The following is a 22,543-nucleotide window of genomic DNA, read 5'->3' on the forward strand; positions in this document are numbered from 1 at the left end:
TTTGAACATTTGTTTTCTTGCTGTTGATGCTCCCTTGACATGACCTCACAGACATGAAGGTTCAAATAAAAGGCGTATCAGCTTTTAAAAATGCATTACTTTGGTTGTTTTCTATTCTTTTAAAATAGTATTTAAACCTGTCATTTAATGATATTGTGCTAACATGTCTGACGTAAGGTATGTCAGTGGCAATTTAGATTCTGCCTGGACATGAAAATGGAAAAGGAGACAATTTATTCAATTTTTGTTAAATTCTGTTAAAGTTTACTTGAGCTCGAAGGACATGAAACAAACTAGACGCCATTTGACGACGACTTGTAGAGCAAGGAAGCGTTTTATTCACAAACTGCGGTCCGGCTAACGGCTATGCTAACATCAACACCAAGCATTAATAGTGGAGGTATTTCATTTTATATATATAATAGTTGTGCTTCATTTAACGTGATACAGGATAGAAACGTCACTGAAAATAAGTAAAATGCAATATTTGGTTATTGGTCATTTAAAAAAGAAAGTTGAATAATTCAGATCACTTTTCCAAATATCCTAAAACTATTAAAAGGATTTGAATTTTTACCTCATAGTGATGCACTTTTATATTTTACATAGCAAAACCATATGTATAGTATTAAAGACTGAATTCTAATACCAAAAAAAATGGTTAACTAGCATTTTCGTTAAATATTTTAGGTGCCGAGTCTATGTGAAGATTTAAAAGTGATTCATAAATGTAGATTTATATTTTTAATTAAAATAATTATGTAGCTCACATTGACAGTAACATGAACAGTTTTTAAATGTAAAGCCTTGGAGGTTAAAGGTTTGAACATTGAATATACATTGAAAACGCCTGATATGTGTGTAAAGCAGCTTCATTTGTCCTTAAGTCTGTCAGATACTTTAATGATCTGTTATAAATGTTGCACTTTGTCAAGCTCAACACTTCACAAATCCCAAAAGAAGATCAGCTACAAAGTCTGGTACGTTCTGAACTTTACAAGTTTAGCTTCAAGCAGCTTCAGATCTAATATTAAACCCTCTTCACACAGTTGACAAGACAAACTTGTGTAAAAGTGTTTATTGATTGTTCTTGTACCAAGAATGCTCCTCTGACTCAGATTTCATTGTGCAGTAAAGCAGTTTGGATAATAAAGGCAGAAGGAAAATGAAATAAAAAAAAAAAGCATTTGAACTTCCTCGTCTTCCTCCTCCAGCAGCTTCATCACCTCCCCTTAGTTTCAGCAGAAATTCTTCTTCTATTCTACTTGGTAGAAAAACTTGGGGCAGTTAAAATTAAGTTGTGATATGAAAGAAATACAAATGCAGTTAATAGGCACATGTATAAAAATCATTTATACATTAAAAACCTTGTCGTCCACTGAAGCTAAAAAAGACATTATAGTGCTTTTCAAATCTCAACTGTACAAGAGGCGTCTGATCGCGTCCAGGCTGTTAAACTACAAATCTCTTAAAAAAAGTTTCCATCTCTGTGCACCTTCTGCAATCAATGGTTCCAGCTCTGCGCCGAGTAGTGGTTCAATTCCGGGTGGTTGCCGTTCCACTAATGTCTTTAAAAAGAAAATGAATATGCTTTGGTCAACAATTCTGGTCCCTCAGTCTGGACGACACACGGTCAGCAGGACGGCACTTCTGGACCTCAGCAGATGGAGTCGGTGCTGGCCGGGAGTTTCCCGCTGCGTCGCACTTCCTTCTCCCTCTTCTTCTCCAGCTTCTCCTGAGTCTTCTTCATCTCCTTCAGCTTCTTTTTGATGGTGGACCTGTCGTTCTGGCTGGTCACTCCCAGAGCCTGAAGATGAAAGATTGTTATGGAAGTGAGGAAAGTGAACCTTTTAGAACCAATTTATTGTTACTTTTTAGGACTTTCTTCCCATAAATTTCTTGCTTATAGTTCCATGACAATATATTACCAACTTATACCAAATATATATTTAGAAATCAATTTGAAATTAAATAATAAAATGGTTCTATATCCTTTATTAGAATGTGATAATAATAATGGCTCTTTTTACATTTTGTCTTTGCTTTTTCATAACCTTTTTTACTCATTTCTGTTTGTCTTTTGACATGTGAAAAGTGAGCCTCTAGGAATATTAATTTCACACCACACAGAGACCAGACATGTTTAGAGACCGTCTGATGTGCTTCTCTTAGGATGTCCGTCTAGGTAGAGACCATGGGACAGATCCAGGTCCAGAGACACACATTTGTTTAGGTGTTCAGTTAACAATGAAACAGCCCTTAAAGATGACGGTCAGAATATTAGAAATGTATTTTTATTATTTTAAAGAATTCAGAAATTTCTACGAAAAGTATGTTTTTAGGTCAAACCAAGATTTAAACCCACATTGATTAGTAAAATCATTCTGGCAAATTTGAAGGTAGTTTCTTAAATGGCCACCAGAGGGAGACCTCTGACGACTAACTTGACCACTGCAGAAACATTCTCTGAGGGTTTTCATGACTTTTAAGATTTCGTTTGTAAAAGTTGAATCACCTTTAACTTGTCACTGTCCAAGTGCAGGAGCTGCTGACCGTCTATGCCTTTGGATGTGAACTCTGGCGTGTACTGGTCCATATTCATGCCCATTAACCAGTGGCACACCTGCTGGTGCGTCCAGTCGACCACGGGTCGGTTCTGCCACTGATACTCTTTCCCTGTGACCACCGGCTCGTCGTCCAGCGTCTGTCGGGGACATGAAGGCGACAACTGTGTCAGGTTTTCAATCGCATTTACCGAGTTGTGCTTTTTCTAATCTAGCGTGACGCAAGTTAGTAGTGAAGTTGAAAGTTAGAGGTTTATGACGTCTTTAAAACACGCAGCAGAAACAGTCTTCAAACAGGCTGTGCAGGAGAAAACAAATATTGCAGCAGCAGCAAAAAACATCCGAGTTACATGTCAGCGTGCAGCTCGTATCTCACATGATCAACATTCACACAGACACTTATTCTCCTGAACACACTGTGAAATCTCCTTCGGTAGCATCTCAGTCCTGGTTCTGACTCAACTACATATATTCAACTATAGAATGTATTATTTCGAAATAACAGATACTTCACTTACATTTTTTGTTTTATTTTGCAACTAAATGGAGTTAATTTAATTGATACTTAAAACGAATTAAAGAGGGAAAAGCATTTATCTGGGAAAATATATATATTTCAAACACTGTGTTGATGTCATAACACTAACATCAAACTTTGCTTTTACACGGATCAGATGCACGCGTGTCAAACTCAGGAAGGCTTTTTAGTCCTCCGAAAGCAAAAATTAAAACCTTCTGTAATTGCATTACATGTACATGTATTCTGACAACGAAAATGTAAAATCACACAGCTGTGGCGATGAGTTCACTGAGAGGGATTTGGGAAAAAAAATGTCCGAGCTTGTTTATCGCGTCAGAAAGTGAGTTAAGGGATTTTATTTAGTCAAAAGGCTACTTAATCCCTCATATTAACCATACACAAAGCAATATTATGGAAGTATATCAGTGCAATCAGCATATCAAATAGTTAAATATAACACTTAAAATTTCAATAGATTACATTCAAAATGTTATATATGGAAACATTGAATTGTTAAAAAAAAAAGAAGAAATAAAATTATACATAGAGAAATACACATATATTCTAATTATTATTATTTTATTTTTTTGGGACATTTTTACATTGATTTAAAAAAGAAAAACATTTTAAACATTTAAAATTCTAAATTTAACTATTCAAAACTGTCTCTTTTTATTAGTTTATATTGAATTGTATCAAACTCAACCACTACTAGCAACAATCCAACAGCTATAAAATCAAAGTAAACTCAGTGTATAATTACAGGCTTGTGACCGTGTCATTTGTACTTCCCTTCATCTCCATGTGTTTGTACACGGTGGTTTATGCCGACACTTTACAAGCACTCGTGTCCACATCAACAGCAAACATACCAGAACTTCTTCTAAACATTTCACACATCTACGTCCTCTCAGCTCACGAGCGCAGCCGTGGAGGAGGGTCTCAAAGAACATGCTTGAGAACTCCCGCCTCAGCGTCATCACACGGGAGAGCACTCACCTCGCTGGACGAGAAGATAAAAGTGTGCGAGCGCCCAGACAGATTGGGTTCAGCGACTAACCCGCAGATGTCTGTACTGGGACTGGCAGCGTTAGAATCGTCTATGACTGAAACACTCTGCAACGATGAGACAAGGAACTTGTTTACCACACGAACAAGAAAAACACGACAACATCAAGGTGACGACTGACAGGCGTGTGATTGCAACCGTCACACGTGAACACCGTGAACATCCATCCACCACCAATCTATGAGCAACAGCAGCTACACATGCTATGAAGAGTCAAGTTTGAGGTTAAGACAGATTTATTAGGAGCTACTGGCCGAGTCGACTGGATATTTGGAAACTCTGGAATGTTTTTGGCTTAAATTCAGAGAGAAAACTGATTTAAAACATTTAACTCCAGATTCATAAAACACAATTGATGTGACGATTGATGTGTTATTTTAACATTTCTGACCACGTAGGAAGTTCTCCTTTTCTTCATATTGTTTTGCACACGGGGAGAATTCTTAAAGTGTCTGTCTCGCACCTGATAAGGGATACTGTTTTCAAGTAAACCAGTAAAAACTCTAATTTACAAAATGGTCTTGAGTGTTTTTCTTTCCTTCTTTTTATTTTTTAAAATAATAATCAAATATTTAAAAAATGTATGTATTTTCTTTTTTACGCAGAGTTTGATATTTTAATTAGAACAATTCTTGAAAAAACACATGTTTAAATTAAATAACAATGTTTGCTGAATAATATAAACTTTAAAATGCTACGAAAGAATAAAATATTAAATCATAAAAATAAAATAAAATAGTTTTTTAATGATTGAAATTAGAATATCAAACTATGTGTAAAAAAAAAAATCAACAATATTAAAAGTCTTTAGTCTATTCAATTCAATAATAAACAAGTTTTAATATACAAATATTACAATTAATTATAAAACCAAAAATGCTATCTTTCTGTAAAGAAATGATTTAAATGGATAAAAAAATAGTTAAGTTTTAACTGTTATTTCAACCATCCTATAGTCTGATGGCACTGATATACCATTTGGTGAAGATGATCAAATTGAAAAAGAAACCAAGCACTTCCTCTCTGGTCTATGAGCAGCAGTAACACAACCACACACCACAACGTGACACAAGTGATTGTAGACAATGACGGTGAGAAATCACAGATCTACGTCTGTTAGTGGAGCAGGTCTACCGTGTCAATCAAAGAGGATACTGTACCGACTCTACTGAGCGACTGAATAAAGAGGACCAGGAGAGATTTGTCTGTTTAAAGAAAACACGTCTCAATCACGGAGCAGCTTATCCATCTTGTTTGACTGTGTTTGAAGACGAGGAAGTGACTGCTGTGGCATTTTTCCCTCGACTGTACCTTGTTCTTCCGGTCCTGACTTTGTTCACTGCCTGTTTCGTTGGCGACGTAGGGCAGGCTGTTGCTGGACGAGGACGGCTCTCGCTCCCGGTCTCGGTCTCCGAACCAGGAGAAGGGCATGCAGGTGGGGATGGAGCTCAGTGACTCGGCTGGAGACAAGTTGCCCCCCGACTCCTCCAGCAACTCGGCAGAACCTCTGAGAAGATCACAGGAGACACTGAAGGTAGGCTAGCGGTCTGAGATATGTGGTGTCACAGGACGAAGAACTATCTTGATATTTGTGAGAAAACATTTATAAACATATCTTTACTGCAGCTTTGAATTGATCAAATATTGTCACAAAGAGATGGAAAAACTTGGGTCTCAAACTCAACTGGCCCCAGACTGGGGGGGTCTTTCAGCAGTTATTTCTGAATGTCTTTGACCCATTCAGCTTATATTTTATTGTTTAATGTTTTCTGAATTTTTCCCCCATTTTTGTCTAACATAAAAAGATATCCAGACGGATCAATAAAGTTTATCTAAATAATAGTAATAATAATAAATAATAAATAAATAGAATTTAGTGTCACAGGACGCAAATGGCCTGCAAGTTTGAGATCCAAATAGAAATAATAATATCAACTTCCCAAATGACATTTCACTGCCGTCAATAGATCCCAGTGGAACACTTGTATCGCTTCTTTGAAAAATAAGTGTTGAAAAGTGTAACTTAATCATCCAAGACCAACCAGCCAGCATTTGTTTACAAAATGACAGATTGTTCTTGTCAAGTTTCCCATTTTATCTTCCTGGAATCTTTAAAAAAGAAAAGCCTGCTCCAGTCCACGAGGATATTTGAATGGAGCTGAAAACATTAAAATAAATGTCGTCTTTGCAGCTGCTAACAGATATTTTTTGGCAACAGTTTTTTCCACACAATTCTGATATTGGAAGATATTTTCTCTGTACTAAAGCGGAAACAGAAACACATGTGAAGCATAACAATTATGGAGGAACAGAACATACTGAGGTCAGTTTGGAATCATATTTTCACTCAACCTACCTGCTGTCCAAAGACACTCTCAGAGCCTCTTTGTCATGTTTCTTTCCCTTTCCACCAGACTTCCGCAGACCTCTGTTATTAATTAAATGGGATTAGAAAACACATTTTGACTCATTACGAGAGTTGGTACTTACCCAAAATCAGGGAAGCGTCGTTTGGATTTTCCTGCGGATACAGCTTCAGTCGAATCATCTGGAGTGAAGCAAGTTTAGACTTTGTAACAATAACATTTACAAAACTGGACCATCAATGGTACCTTTCTGCTCTTTGTTCTTCCCTTTGGCCTCCTTCTTTTTGGAGTTGCGTATGTAACCCGTGGGCGACTGCGGGGACAAACTTTCTTGTGGGGACAGAGGTGAACTTCCAATGCTTCCAACACTCTCTGTGTGTGACGGGGACAACGACGGACTGCTGGAAAGCTCAGCTTTGCTCTTTAATTCTCCAGTTGGCTCTTCCTTTTGGCCGTTGGAGGGATAGCAGACTTGCACTGGGAGGGACAGGCTCTCCTGGAAGGACCTCCTCCTGACCGGCTCCTCGTCCATAAACTCATCCTCGTCTTCAGAGTCCTTAAGAGTTCATACATATTCAAGTATTTTCTTATCCAAGTTCCTGACACCTGAACGTCGCTTAAAATAATGATCATGAGTGGTTCGTAACTGACCTGAGATGGACTTGGTGCTGAAAGATTTTCCTTTATTTTGTTGCGGGACGGTCTCTGTCTACGGGCTTTTTGGGCCAATGCTCCTTTGGCTTTATGCACGCTGGTGTCCAGGCGCTCAGTCTCCGGCACGACCTCGTTCAAATCATGTTCTGAGACACCAAACACTGTTCAGTCCATCCATCGTAGGACGTTTAGAAAAGTCTTCTTCTTACCTTCAAGTGAGCGGACGGACTGTGTTACGTTGCCTTCATCTTGGCTGATGGATCTCTCTCCACCTCCCAATTCCTGGCTTGATGGATCCTCCAAAGTCACACCTTTGGACTCCAACGAAGAGATCTATGGAATGAAAACCAGTTAGTTCCTGTCCCCATTTTCAAATCTGGAATATTTTCTAGTTGATTAAATACTGGTGTGTGCTTCAGACTTCTACATATACTTCTCCAACGACCTGGTTATCTTGCCGCCTGCGAGTCCGAGTACAGACCGTCTTCAACACATGCTGATAATGTCAGATCGCTGGGATTATTTAAGATGACGACCTACTCCCGTCTGTCCTCTTTTGTCTTCACACTAAACATTATTTACTTCAAGCGGTCGACTTGAACTATAAAACGGTCATTTCAGCTGATAGTGAAGAAGTCTGCTGCTAATGTAAACAGGATTATTTATTTATGTTTCTCCTGAATTGATAGTTTTGCAGCCAAATAAAAACAACATCATCCATTTTTTGGCTAAAGCTGATTGTTTTGTTTGGATTTTATGGCTGTAGAATTGTTAAAAAAATATTATTTTTTGCATGTTTGACCATCATATTCCAAACCATAATATTACAACATTACAATTAACATCAAGAGTTCTCACACTCCCTCAGTAAACTAATCACTGCAAGTGACAGTTCTACAGTTTTTAAATGAGGCACTTCCTAACTGGGATAAACCTTTAAAGGACTGACAGTAAACAGATAAGCACATGTCAGGTCCTGAATGTGCCTGCAGGATGAATAAAGGGTTAAAAAAGGGCCTCACCCTGTTATTGAGAGTCTCCAGTTGCTCCTGGTACCACTTTTCCTTATCCTCAAGGCTCTTCTTAAGTTCCTCCTCCTTCTTAACAAAATCTATCTCTCTGCATGAGAAGTTCAATCAGTCACATTACAGAGTCAACCTACGGTTGGTTAGACTGTCTAGACTCACTTCTGCTGGTAGTCCTTTAGAAGCTTCTTGGCCTTGTTGTACTTCTTGTCCAGGGTCTCGTACTGGGCCTGGACCTCTGCGAGCTGCTCGTTCACATTCCTACACATCTCCTGAGTCTCCAGACAGTAACCCTCCAGCTCCAGGATCTTTTCATTGCCGTCCTCGAGCCTCTGCTCTAGGGATGACTCTCGGTCTTCCCACAGGGGTTTGTCATCCTCAGACACTCGCAGCTGGATGGATTTGCAAGAATGTTCATTTAAATAAACGTTGCCAACGCTGTTGCAGCGTAAATGTTTTGTCTATGACTTCACCTTTTCTTTCAGCTGGTGTATTTCGGCCGTGGCTATGCTGTGTTTGAGCTGCAGCTGGGGTCAAAAGGAAACATCATGCTTTAATTATTGTATAAGCAACCATTGATTTCATTATAAAATGTTGGTATTAAGGTATTATGGAGTCAGCATTATGTCTGACAGCTGCTGTGCTGGCCTACCTCCTTAAACTTGAAGGCCATCTGGGAACTGTCCATGCTGTTTGGCATAAACAAAGACTCCGAATCTGGAAGTTCATACACATCCACGCTACGTCCGGGAGAGAAGTTAGAACCCAGGATCCTCTCATCCACTCCGTCCTCATCCTCGTAATGCTCCTCCTGAAGCGAGATCAAACATGGCATCACCTCATGCTAACACAAACACACCCTGCATGCCAGGAAATGTGATCTGCATGCGTCAACACTGCTCCTTCAGGAGCTCAAAGTTCAGCGTCAATAAAATTATATCAGAATGTGAAAGGTTTAAGTGTAAGCCTAGTGAGATACGAATTAAGGAATTTATTTTAAACGCATATATAACAAAATATATTGTTTTTTGTACTTGCAAAAGAAAGCCAAAAATGAAGGTATTAAAAAATACTGTTGATCAATAAAGGAATAGGAAGAAGTAAAAAATATATTTTAAATTTCAAACTTTTTTAACTACTCTTCAGTTTGTAGCAAATTGCCAAATATTTCTACACAGATATACAGTATACAAGATACATCAGCATGTATAGCAATGTATATTACATTCATTTACATTACATTAAATATATATGTATATATAGACATACAATTAATAAAGTTGAAATATCTATCTACATTATCTAATGAAAGTAATACTACATAAATATCCTTAAACAATAATAATACACACAATACATTCTTATCTTATATAAATGCATATACTAAGCAGATGTTCATATAAAAACATAGATTCACATATATACTAATATGATTATTATCAACCCTGTTAATAAAAACCATAAAGTAAGTACATTTCAATATAACCATCACCACTATAATGTTTTTTATACCTTTGTAGCAAACTTTTTGTTTGTCCTTCTCCACAAAGTCACTGGGCCGTTTTTAATTTGACCAGATCGATCCATTTGAACATGTGTAATTAAGTAGTGGGTTTGTGTATCATGTATCGTATTGTGTCCTTATTGCCCCTTTATGTATTGTGCATATCGGCTTCAGAGTGGTTTTGTAGGTGTTTTGTAGTGTAATATTGTCCCAGCCCTCCTCACACGTCCACAGAAGTTGACACACATTCTAGACCCACATGATCTACTGATGAAGGCCTGTGGCTACTTGAAGTGAGCAAACATTCCACTACTCAGACAGGAGGGGCTTCTGTGGTCTTATTTCAACACAGCAGAACCACTTAAAGGGCGTGACACAAACTGCAGCTCGTGTGTAACTAGTGATCCGTCATGTAAAACAAGACCTGGCTTGGACAATTAGTAGTCATGGTCTATCTACCGACTTACCTCCTCCGTGGAGTGATCGTAGGGGTCGTCCAGGTGCTGATGGTGCTCCTGGTCCCTCTCTTGCTCCAGTGTTTCGCTTATCAGACGGGCCACCTCACTATGAGTCCCAGGTTTCTCGCGGCCGATCACAAATCTGTTCGTCAATTAGTCCATTATTCGCCTTTAAATGAACGTACAACATGACGAATACATTGACATTCATCTAGAATTTGTCTTCCTTTATTTCGCTTTTTGATAAATTGTTAAATTGTCTAGTTCTGTGAAATCACATTGTTTTTCCTAAAAATATTAGAATAAAATGGTCAATGATAAAGCTACTAATTGACAGATTAAACAAGCTCAATATTCTAAACTTGTAGCAGCAGAAGAGTTTCCTGACCTCACGGTGCCTTTTGTGTTCTTCAACACCGTGGCTGCAAAAAGCTGAGTGACTCCCACCAGACTGACACCGTCCACTTCCACTATCTGGTCGTTGACTTGTATTCTGCAGAAAGAACAAAAACAAGAGAGAATCTGAAAAATAATTCTGGGATATTTAGTGGCCACTTTTCAACGGTAAAAGAAAGATTTGAAAGTGAAAATTCAAGTTTTACCAATGTACAAAAATTAGTTACCGTCCATCTTTCTCAGCAGCTCCATCCTCTGTAACGGTTTTTACAAAAATGCCGAGCTTCTCCAGACCCTGGTCGGCTCCCACGCCCATCCCGATGATGCTGATGCCGAGGCCGTTGTCTCCTAGATTTAATACAACATTAATTATTCAGAGTAAACAGCTTCCGTTTACTTTGACAACAAATCTAATTTTTTAGAGAGTTCTGACGAGACGACAGCATTATTGATCAGAAGAATAAGAGTTGACCTTTCTCAATCTCCACTGGAAACACGTCCATCTTTTCCACCCTCTTCTCCAGCTCGTACTCTGCCGACGCTGCAACTGGGTCCACGTCGTCGTTCCGTCGGTCGTATTCCTCGTTAGAGAATGTAGTGAAGCACTAAAGTAAGGTAAATTAAAGTGTCATATATTTTCTTCATCGATCGCGTTAGGGTTCAGGTCCTGCTTAAGATAACAGCAACAACTTGACAGAAAATTCAAAGAATTTTAATCCAAGAAAATGACATGAGGGTCACATTCCAAACAAGTCTTTCAGTCTACATGTAGTCTGTGGAACTGTTTGGATTTCTAAAACAAGGGCATGCATTTGGTCACACAACCATCCTGACCCACACATCCCATCAAATTCTGCCATTGGTGTTTGTTGTGAGCACACCTGAACACTTGTCAGATCCGATGGTGGTGTGCCATTAGAACCTCTGATGTAATCCAGTAAACATTTCCACTCTGGGCAACAGACGCATGTCAGGACGTGAATGATCTGCTCTTATCATCAAATTCTTCCTCCAGTCTTCCAATACAGGTAGACTAGTTGAGTTGCCAGATTTAGTGAGGCCCAGACTCAACTGGTTAGTAGTGAACACCACATGAATGGTACAAACAAGCTGTAAAGTTGATTCTATTAATACGATTAAGGGAGCCTATAAACACTGTTTGAAGTTCAAAAGGGATTTAGAGAATTAGAGCAGATGGAAAAAGCTTTCATGCGTCATTAGGAAGTGAATTGTGGAACAATAAAACAGAGATGAAACATAGCAAAATAAGGGATCTTGGATCAGCTCCAGCACTTGCTGGTCGAATCACATCACAGGTGTTAAACTCCATCACAAGATCATACCTGTTTTAAATCGGGTCTATGAAAATGATTAAAAAATGATTTCTAAAAACAAAAATATGAAGCTGTCAACAATGAGTCTGGTTCTGCTCGAGGTTTCTGCCTTCTAAAAGGAGTTTTTTTCCTCGGCAACGCCCTGATGTGATTAACTCATTGTTGAATTGCTGGGATCCGTTTTTACTTTCTACACTATAGTCTTACTTCAACTGTAAAAACACTTTAAATAAAATTGAATTGAATTTCACATATGGTTACAATTAATGCTAGAGTGGTGCATTGCATTATGGGAACATTTTAATTTAGCTTTATCGATGACACACTGTTAAACAGATTATCGTTAAATTAGCTTCTTCTCAAACCGATTAGCCGTCTTCGGATAAAAACATCACATTGCCGGGGTCCTCTTTTTAAAGGTTAGATCACGCGTCATCAATAAAGTCTTACAAAGACGATCTAGAGGTATTAGAAAAAGGTCTTAAGTGCAAAAAAAAGTTTGTTTTAACATTTTCCTCATGTTTGCATGGAGAAAGTCTTTCCTACCCACATTCCAAAAACATACAAAGACTGATTGACAGCTTGATTGTGTTTCTAAGCAACATGTTAAAAGGATGTAAGTAAGTAAGTAAGTAAGTAAGTAATTTTTATTTATATAGCGCTTTTCCAGACCAGGGTCACAAAGCGCTTAAACAATCAAAACCATATTCAATAAAGTATATACTTTTAAGGTCAAGATAAAACTGATAACACAACAAGAGTTCCAGAAAATCAAGGAAAAGCCTGAACAAATAAAAACGTCTTAAGATGTTTCTTAACCAGAGCTGGGGTGTAAGGCTGGATCAGATCACTGATGTAAGGAGGAGCCTGACCATGAATAGCTCTGAAAGTAAGAACCAGAATTTTAAAGTTGATCCTGAAAGAAACTGGAAGCCAGTGAAGAGTTTTAAGGATCGGAGAAATGTGAGTTCTTCTACTAGAGCGGGTCAGAATTCTCGCTGCAGAGTTCTGAATCAACTGCAGGCGAGACAGCTCCTTCTTGTTAAGACATGCAAACAAACTGTTGCAATAGTCCAGAAGAGAAGACACAAACGCATGGATTACAAGCTCCAGATCATGTTGTGACAACATTTTCCTAAATTTAGAGATTTTTCTCAGTTGAAGGAAACAGTTTCTGGTCAGCGACATATCCAAAGTGTCCTCCACCTCTTTTCTGAAGTAACTGGGATTGGCTCCCATCCCCAAAGTCAGCATTTTCTTGTGACGCAAAAGAAGACTTCCGTTCACTCCACACGTATTGTGGATCAGGTCATGTGATTGAAAGTCACTTCCTGTCGTGCTAGGATATAGTCTAGACCAAAAATTATAAAAATTCCAATTCCAGCCGCCATACACATTCATACTATGTTTAATTAAATTAGCATTATTAAATCATCCACTCGGCTCCTTGTTCTTTTTGAATGCTTCAATGTAATTCACAACTGCTTCCTGCTACTCAAAGTCGCAACACAATGATCTCGATATAGCCATTCTTGTCTGATGTAGCAACCGACCTACAGCATTGTGTCTTAGGACCTCACACAACCAGCTGATGGGTTAAGATAAAGAAGAGTGATAATTGATAAAGAGAAGGCACTAAAACCCTCTCCCATGGTCATGTTTTGTAACATTTCTAGCCTTGATGTAGGCGTCACATATTCACTCTTCATTCATTTCCATGTGCCCTCAGAAAAATAACGGGGCCTCACCCAATTTCAACATCTACAATCTCCTCTCTTTTCGTGCTCAACGTTCCAAAACCGAAGCCCTTTCCATCTTTACCACAGCCCCCTCCCCATAACAAAATACCAATGTGGGAAATGAGTCAGCAGCTGCAGGGACGCCAACAGCAGAAACTGCCAGTGCATAACTAGCGCTGACCGCCTGATTTGGGGAGTGGTAATGTAAGTGGGTCTACAAAAGACAAATTAAAAACATGCTGTGAGAAGCAGCTGGACAGTCAGACGATGATCAGTAGTTAGGAAAAGAAGAAATGAAGCCAAGTTTCCGAATTTTGTGTAAAAAAACACTTGGACAAAGAAACTAAGGCAGTTCTGTGAGAATAACATGCAATGAAAATAATGCTAATCATTCATAGCAGCAAGTATGTTAGCTCCGGTCTTGACCTATAGAGGCCGGAGGAGTGTGCAAGTGCCACAGTAGAATCACATTTCAACAGGCTCAACAGGTTTGTTGGTGCACAAAAGCTACCTCTATTTGTCGGGTGCTGCAAAAAATATACACATTAGTATTAAGTTATCATGACTGATCGTGTCTTTGAGCACATTTTGAAACAAGCCAGAGACTAAAAGAGGAACTGGGAGGACTTTTGAATTACTATTCAGCTGGAGTCTGGTAGTCATCCACCAGGCCAGGTGTTTGGAAGGTCTGAATAGGGGATTCCTATTCTAGGGCGACATTAAAATGTAGATGTTCATACTCATTTTTATTTAAAGCATGGAATGTTTCGTCAAATGTTGCAGTGCTTCTTAGGACTTGTGTATAAGTAATTGATATACATCAGCAGTGCCAAACTCAATGACAAAAGGGGTCAAAATGGCTGTATTTAGCTGTAGAGGTCATGGCTTGGGCTGGGTATCAAACTTGGTTACTTTAGTGGCATCGATCGAAATGCTTTGTTAGTACCAGTTTCGAAACATGCGTTTGGTGTCAAGTTTCGTACCCCACATGTGATCAAAACTTAATAATGTGTAGCATTTACTGAAGGGAAACTGATAATTGACAAAAGCAGTGAACATTAGTTTGATTTATCACTAGTTAGAAAGTGTTATTTTTGCACTGGAAACTATTTGTTATTTCTTTCTGACAGAAGAACTGCTTGGAGCGGAAATTTACCAAAGCTGGAAGATCTGTTCTATTGTCATAATTGGTACCTAACAGTATCAAGTATCATTGAGGAACCGGTATCCAACTGAAGGAATAGGTCAATACTGGTATTTAAAATTTTAAATAGATACTGGCCCTAGTCGTGGCCTGAAAAAAATGCATATTTACAAAACTGTCTTTAACAGGAAGCATAAGCCTGGTTGTAATATTGTCTTTTCACATACGTAGGTTTTCTTAATTTTCTCTGTGTTTGCCCTCCTTCATCAAACATTTCCATCCAACGTTTGCCTTCAACAATACTCTTATTTGACTTCTCTGTATAATTGTTGACATTCATTATTTGAAACTTATTTAATATGCTGGCATTTTGATAGTTTTAATACGCTGGCATTTTGATAGTTCATCATATAAACCTTTTGTTTGTTTGATACATAAGAGAGAAGAGCTGATTCAAACAGTATTGGAAGACGCTTTAACAGGACAGATAATATTAACTAGCAGTTGACAATGAGCAACGTGACATAACATACTGTGTGTGTGTGGAAACAAAGCTACACAGGTCTGCGGGGGGTAATTCCTGTGACAGTAGGAGGAGCTCAGCAGCAGTTCAAGATCCTGGTTACAGATTTCAAGGCATTGTTCAGCCGCGTTTAAAGTCCTGTTTAACATTCTTCCAAGAACAAGATGGATACAATCCAAATGAGAGCATGAATAGTCTATTAATAGCTGCAGCCCTCATCTCCCTAAACAGACCTGTTTCCTTAAGTTCGTTCAAGTTGAAGGCAACATCCAAAGTCCAACAGCATTATTCAAAGCCGTTGAGCAATATTGACTCTGCCAACAGCTGGAGGGTTTCCTAAACTGGTTTACTAAAAAGAGACAAATCTAAGCGTTATTCAAATGCTTGACTATACTTTTTTTCAAATATGTTTGTGGTAAGATTTATAAACTTCAGCACATCGCAAATTGGAAGAATCTTTTATTTTTCAAGAGAGACATATTTCCAAAAAACATTTTTTTAAGGGCAGTTAGTGTTATTTTCCTCTCATGTTTAACAGCTGACTCCCCTTTTGGCTACTGCAATAATAATGTCCTACTTTTTTCATCAAAAGCAGTACAATCACTCGTTATAAATGATATACACATTTCTAAAACTACTAAGTATTTGGAGTTTTTAAATAACATAACCGTCACTGTAGTTACTTTATCTTCTTGTTACGACATATATCAATGAAACTTACAAAAATGAATATTTTATATTCAATGTTATTGTTTAATAATAACTGGAGTTTATCGAAGATTAAAAACCCCAAATAAACCAAAAAATAAGTACCTTTGTTTTTCCTTAGTTTTTGTTTTTTCAACAGTTAACATTTTTCAAGTTAATGGTAAAAGATTATATTTAAGTTCCACTTAAGCTGTCAAGGCTTTGAGTTTGCTTTAACTGCAAGTATGGATTGAATCAGGGGAAAATAATGTGCAAGTTTTTGAATCAAACGTTCAATAAAACTGAAGAAGCATCCATACTCGGCCTGATTGAAATTAAAATATAGACTCTATATTGTAAAGATTTTGAGACTTGGCATCATTGTGTTTTAGACAAACTATACAGGAAAAACCTCTCAGGGCTTATGCAGAGTTTGCGAAGACAGATCAAACACTTCCATGAATTCTCGACTCCAGTATACTTTTGATTATTCCTGATACAAAGAAAGTCTTTCTCTCATTCAGGACAACTCCCCTTGTAAGTGGATTCAGGTTACGTGGGATAAAATCCTGTCGTGAGGGCGAACCGCGAAGCAGCTTCTTTTGTGCGGACATCAACAACACCTACCCTGGGTTCCCAATACAAGATCACCCGACTGTGGAGACTCCCACGACAAGCAGCAGGTATAGTAGCTAAAGATATCTGTGTGACTTTCTCTTCCAGCAGACATGACCCCGAATCACAGCATGATCCTGATCCTGAACTGAAGTCCAGAGATGTTGAGAAATCCCCTTCACACTGGCAACTACACTAAAACGAAGTCTGAAACCAAAAACCCTTAAAATACATTTTAAATCAGCACTTGTAAACAACAAGGAGACAGTAGCTAACACAGAGCATTTCCTCCCAGATTATCATCAGGAAACCATCATTTGAAAACATTCTCTGGGCAAACTTGTTTATGCACACTGCAGCAGGTCAGCCTACAGTCCTCTCTCCCAGGACCCCCTGCTAGAGTGACTGGGAGGATGGGGGACCCACACCCTGAGATAACAAGGCTGAATAAACTTTTACGTAGAACATTTGTTTTTAATCTTTTTTTAGGAATACGTTGATGGTTGGGCATGTGAGCCAATGCCTTTAACTATTACAGATATATTTAAAGGCTGCCCACAACCCAAATTGTAACATCTAAATTGAAGAAAATTCAATTATTAGTGGCTTTATAATAATAATAATTAAAAAAGAGTAAACCATTACGGATGGCTTTCTTAAGGAGACAACAGCACTAAAACAAGCATCTTTTGGGGGGCAGCAACATCAGGACCAGGGCTTAATCTGGACCAACAAGTTGTTTTATGTTCTATTCAATAGTAACTAAAATGACCCGTCTGATTAATGTCAATGTCATGCGTGTTGCAGCTTTGCCCTTCCTCTGCCGGTTTCCATTAATCTGCAGTCATAAATGTTAATGATTCATCTGGAAATTCCTCAAAACTAAAAGAATGATGAGGATAAACAGAAAAAGTTCATGAGACTATCGATTTTGAAGCCAACTACACCGATGAGTTATGCTAGTAAATAGCACAATTCAATCATTGAAATTGGACGTTAATATCTCTTCATCTTTGCGATTATGAATTTTGTCTGGCACTTTATTCTGCCTTAGTTTGTTTTTTTGATTTATATCCTGGCAAACACCACATGGTCAAAGAGAGGCACGAGATTTTAGAACATTCTAGCGAAGGCAACACAAGTTAACTCGCAAGATATATGAAATTAAATATAATATTACCCTTATAAGAGTGTTTATGCTGGAACACTAAACTTTGCTCAGTAGTGTTGGGTAAAATATAAATCACAAGACTGCCAAATTAAAACCATAAAAACAACAAAACCTATGAAGCAGCAGGTAGAGTCAGATATAATAACATTTAATTGTCTTCCAAGTATTTCCATAAAACAAATTGCAACACCTACTTCAGCTGCAATTCTGTCTTCACCTGCTGTTGTGCAATGTAAACAATTTAGCTAGCACCTGACACCCTTATTGTTGAACTAGCCAGGATTAAATTAATGACAGACCAGTTATAGGATTTCGACGTTGTTTGCTTGATGATGGACTGCGGTAGTGATGATGTCAGTGCACGTTACAACAAAAAGTCTTGTAATTAAGAAACTAAATACATCAACAAGTGGTGCGGTAAAGCAATGTAGTAATTTTTATTCTTCATGTAGCCAGATGGACACGACAATGTCCAATTCTAGGATCTCAATCTGCCCCGTGGGGACTTCCCAACAATCAAATATATGAAGGCAGGTAAACACTCCAGCCACCATTTTGAAACATATGCTCTTCACCCAGTAACAGCTGGAAGACAGATGACAATGATGTTTTGAGTGGAAATGTGTTCTTTAAAACACAGTTTAAACTTAACTGAAAAGGGAAATTAATGCAATTTTGGACATTGAATAACAACAAAATACTCACCAGAATTGGATCTACGGAAAACTTGATTTTCCTCCTTGGGGGTGGCCCATCTTCATCAGATAACCCTGGGCACTCGTAACAATATTCATAGCCATCTCTGTCATTTTGTTCATCATCTTCCTCCTCCTCTTCCTCCTCTTCTTCTTCTTCTTGTTGGTCTTCATCGTCCCTAAGAATCTGATCCGCATCCTTGTCATCCACAAACGCTGCATTCTCAAAGCCATAGAACGTTGGCGAGGATGCACCTTCCTGTTCGCTCTCCTCCTCCTCATCATCATCATACACCTCATCTTCGTCGTCATGATTATCCTCGCCGTTATAATTCCCCACCATAACGTATTCCTTGCCCTCAGATTTGACCCCGATCAGCTTGACCCCGCCATCGACGGTCTCAGAGTCCCTCTCCTTCACCGGCATCTGATGAGAAGCATCACTGTTCTGCCTCTCAGATGAAAAGGTCCTGCTCGGTTCTTTCACCGCCCTTTTGTCGAGAAGTATAATATCTCCATCGTCGACTCCATTCTCGTTGTCTTCACCGTCGGAAGACTCGTTCTGGACAACGACGAGCTCGGCACGTACGACACCGACCTTCCTGGAGTCTAATGCGTTTTCCCTCGTGGGACTTGCGGGACCCACATGATCCGTATTGTTGGCATTATCAGAAGATTTGGCAGCTGAAGTTCCACTCTTCTTCGTGTCTCTTGACCTGCTTTCGTCCCCGCCAACGGACGTCCTGCCCAACCCTTCGCTGGACGAGGAGCGCTTGTTGGAGCTATAGCTGACCGGAGACGTTTTCTCAGGTTTGTCGTCAGCCGTTGGAGAAGTAGTCTTGTGGACCGCTTTAGCGACTGATGATACTTTGCTGACATTCGATGTCTGGTGTGCGTTTTTGTTCACCTCCGGAGATTTGGGGGAATGATTAGAAGGAGACGTCCTTTTACGTGAGCCTTCCCTTGTTGGAGACGTAGGTGGGTCCTCAGAGTCGTTGTCCCCCACGTAATTGTCCAGCCTCTTCGACAAGGGCCCCGCATTCAGAGACGCCCTTGGAACATCACCGGGCTCGGAGGACCTTCCCCTCGCCACCTCAGAAGATCCCGATCCCTTCCTCGTACATCTCTCGTCTTCAGAAGCACTTCCGAGCGACGCGCGAGTCACCGGCCTGTTCGAAGACTGCTTCTCCACGGGCTCTGGGACGCCTCGCTCAAAGAGTTTCCTGGTCACCGAAAACTTCTCCGCCAAGGCCACTTTGTCAATCTCAACATCCTCCCCTTTAGGGGCCTTATCCAAAGCGAGAGGCTCCGGGCTGGTGGTGCTGTTGAAGCTCGATCTGTGCGTGGTGCCAGGAAACTTTGGCGGAGACACCTGGGTCGCCTCGGACCTCACCGTTGTTGCTTTCACCTCCTGGCACTCCTGCTGCTGACCGTCCATTTGTAGGAAGATGTTCTTTATCTTGTTCACCCTGGTTCCAAAGGGCCTCCCTCTGGAGTCCTCTCTGGTGTCACTGGACCCATTTGCATAGGATCTGGAGGCACCATCGGATTTTGGACCATCGAAGGAGCACTTGATGGCGTGGAAGTCCGACTTGTAGGCATTTCTGTGAGGAGACGCGCTCCTCAGACTCCTCTCGCTGGCTTTTGTCTCGCTTTTGAGCATTTTGTCGGTGTGTAAAAGTACAGTTTTTTTGGGGAATGGATCACGACGTTTCCCCTACACAGGCGGTGCCAGTGTTCCGGCGGAACCTCTTCGACTAGACATTAAAGTGATCTGAGAAGAACAACAAACACAATATATTAAGAAGGATCTCAGCACACCTTTAAAGTGACTTAGCATGTTAGCTCACGTATGAAAGCCAAAGACGCCTGCAGTTCGTAAACTATTCTAACTATTTACGTACGAATTCACGGACCATCGCAAACTAACTCCAGCGATCAAAGGTGTGTCGTCCTGACCGTTAAAAGTAGTTTCCTGTCGCGATTTCCAGAGACAAAGACGGGACGAAGTTCGGGCCATGAGTTCTACACTTCAAAGTTCGTGTCGCCAGAAGTCGGTTCTTAAACAAACTGAGAGTCTAACCGTGTGTTCGCTTCATGGTGAAGGACTCGGACTCCTGTCGCCCACGACGGTGTTTCCAGCCTCAAACTTGCGCCTGCGTCTCTCCCTCCGCCATCATCCCGAGAGTTTTCCTTCCTCCACTTCCAGACCTGTCGCGGGCTGCGCGCGCACGCTAGTCTGCCGCTCGCTCGTGCGGCGGCGGCGTGCGCGACTCGAACACAAGAGGTCCCCGGGAGCGCGCACACATTCCTGGACTGAGCCCACCCCCTCATCACCTTCTTCCCTTTTTCTCCTTCTTTCTCCTTCTTCTCCTCTTACCGCGAGGGGGAAACCAAATGTGAAGCGTGGGAAAACATGTTTGACGACCCCTGGAACTACTCATGTAGAAACACAAAAAAGATAATGTAGAAAATGTTGGATTTTTTCCCCAGTAATACTAAAGTAATAAGATATAAACATGGTTTCGAGTCAGATGTGTACTGACCAGTCATTCCACCTTTTAAATTTTACACTATGATATTTATCTATTTTTCCCTTTTTTTGTTGCCAAACATTTACTTTTAGTATTTTTTATATGTTTTCCTAAATATAGAAATACATTTTATTTTAATTACTTTGCAGTAATTAAAAACATTTGAGTAGTGTAGTATATTAACAGCTTTTTTTTCCAACTTCAATTATAATAGATACATTTTTATTAGCATGGTAGATTTCGATTCTGAATATCACACAGAGTGTATAATTTCCTTTGCTTTTAGTAAATAATAATAGTAAACTGTTTCTAAACTTTTAATAAACTGTTTCTATTTATTAACTGTAATGGGCTGGTAATGTGAAGTTAAAAGACTCAAGCTAGGTAGGTAGAACTTTATTGATCTATCTATTGAAATTATTTTTTGCCAATTAGCTAAATAAAGCAATTCTTCATTCAAAATAAATCAAAATAAAATAAGAACAAGAACGAAGAGAAATAAAGAGAAATAACAAGATTATACAATCTAAAAATAAGAACAAGAACAAAGAGAAATAAAGAGAAAGAACAAGACTATACAATCTAAAGCTACAATGGAAAAAAAAAATCATATTAACGTTGCTTGCTTGAGACCTTCGCTTCTGCAAGGTTTTGAAAGATGACTTTGGTGGAAATTAAATAAACCGTGTCTTTGTATGTTCAACTGGGGGAAAGGCATACATTATAATTTGTAAGAAATTATACCTTGAAGAATCAAGAACATCTTTTTTATACTGAAATTGGGGATTATTTCGATTTATATTTACCATACGATTGAAAAATGATTCATGTAATACACAGTGCTTTAATGAAGAATTTGGGTCCTTTTATATATATATTTGGATATATTTAAACATTTTCAAAAGCTCATGAGATGAACAGAACAGCAGGGACACTGTTTTGTACAATGATCCAAAGGACAAAATAGTTCTCACTAACACACTGTAGACAGATGGTGCTCTACTTTACAGACTGTGTTTTGCCAACAAAGAGATTTCCCTCTCGATTGCCCGGAGTGCGTTGCCATGTTAATATTTAACAATTAAGAAAATACATTATTGATTCATTCTTTTATAACACCTTTGACAACGTATTTCATTTCCATTCAAACACTCATTTTGAAACCGCTGTCACAGGACTCTTCATCGAGTCATATCAAGTTATAAATTGTCTTTTTATCATTCAGAGAGATGACTCTGAGCAAAGTCCAATCCTCAGGCATTTCCTCTGGAGTTATCTGCCTCTACATTCCAATCTTAGTCATAGATGTCTGATATGCTGACTTACATAACTGATAAGACACTTGTCATACGGCAGTATGTTGCAAATCTTAAGTTCCCTTATGATTTTATGTAGATCCTGTAAATATTAATTTCCTATGAATATAATATTTAGGTTTATATCATTGGCTCTATGAGGAAATGTAATATTTTTGTAACAACATGGAGCAGTATATGAGTTGGAATGACTCTTGAATTCCAGCGGTAAAAATGTCACTCATGTGTT

General features: G+C 39.1%; 1 protein-coding gene across 5 annotated transcripts; it reads right to left on the reverse strand.

Moving 5' to 3' along the window:
* Positions 1 to 1,063: 1,063 nt before the first annotated feature.
* Positions 1,064 to 20,720, reverse strand: ppp1r9ala (protein phosphatase 1 regulatory subunit 9A-like A). 5 transcript variants are annotated; one of them, XM_087803583.1, is made up of 20 exons: positions 20,548 to 20,720; positions 18,475 to 20,238; positions 11,029 to 11,161; positions 10,784 to 10,904; positions 10,549 to 10,653; positions 10,170 to 10,302; positions 8,851 to 9,009; positions 8,672 to 8,725; positions 8,361 to 8,590; positions 8,196 to 8,292; positions 7,383 to 7,506; positions 7,171 to 7,319; positions 6,766 to 7,075; positions 6,644 to 6,701; positions 6,510 to 6,581; positions 5,465 to 5,660; positions 5,314 to 5,358; positions 4,084 to 4,200; positions 2,516 to 2,704; positions 1,064 to 1,807 (listed from the first exon to the last, which is right to left on the reverse strand). In XM_087803583.1, the coding sequence occupies exons 2-20, from the start codon at positions 20,125 to 20,127 to the stop codon at positions 1,658 to 1,660; spliced, it is 4,095 nt and encodes a 1,364-aa protein (XP_087659709.1). In that variant the 5' UTR covers positions 20,128 to 20,238; positions 20,548 to 20,720; the 3' UTR covers positions 1,064 to 1,657. The 5 variants fall into 5 exon arrangements, with proteins under 5 accessions (XP_087659709.1, XP_087659712.1, XP_087659710.1 ...); XM_087803586.1 differs by having other exon boundaries at positions 20,424 to 20,720; XM_087803584.1 differs by lacking the exon at positions 20,548 to 20,720 and adding an exon at positions 20,315 to 20,453.
* Positions 20,721 to 22,543: the final 1,823 nt, after the last annotated feature.

Source organism: Callionymus lyra, chromosome 12, assembly GCF_982586985.1.
Source record: "Callionymus lyra chromosome 12, fCalLyr1.hap1.1, whole genome shotgun sequence".
NCBI lineage: Eukaryota > Metazoa > Chordata > Actinopteri > Syngnathiformes > Callionymidae > Callionymus > Callionymus lyra.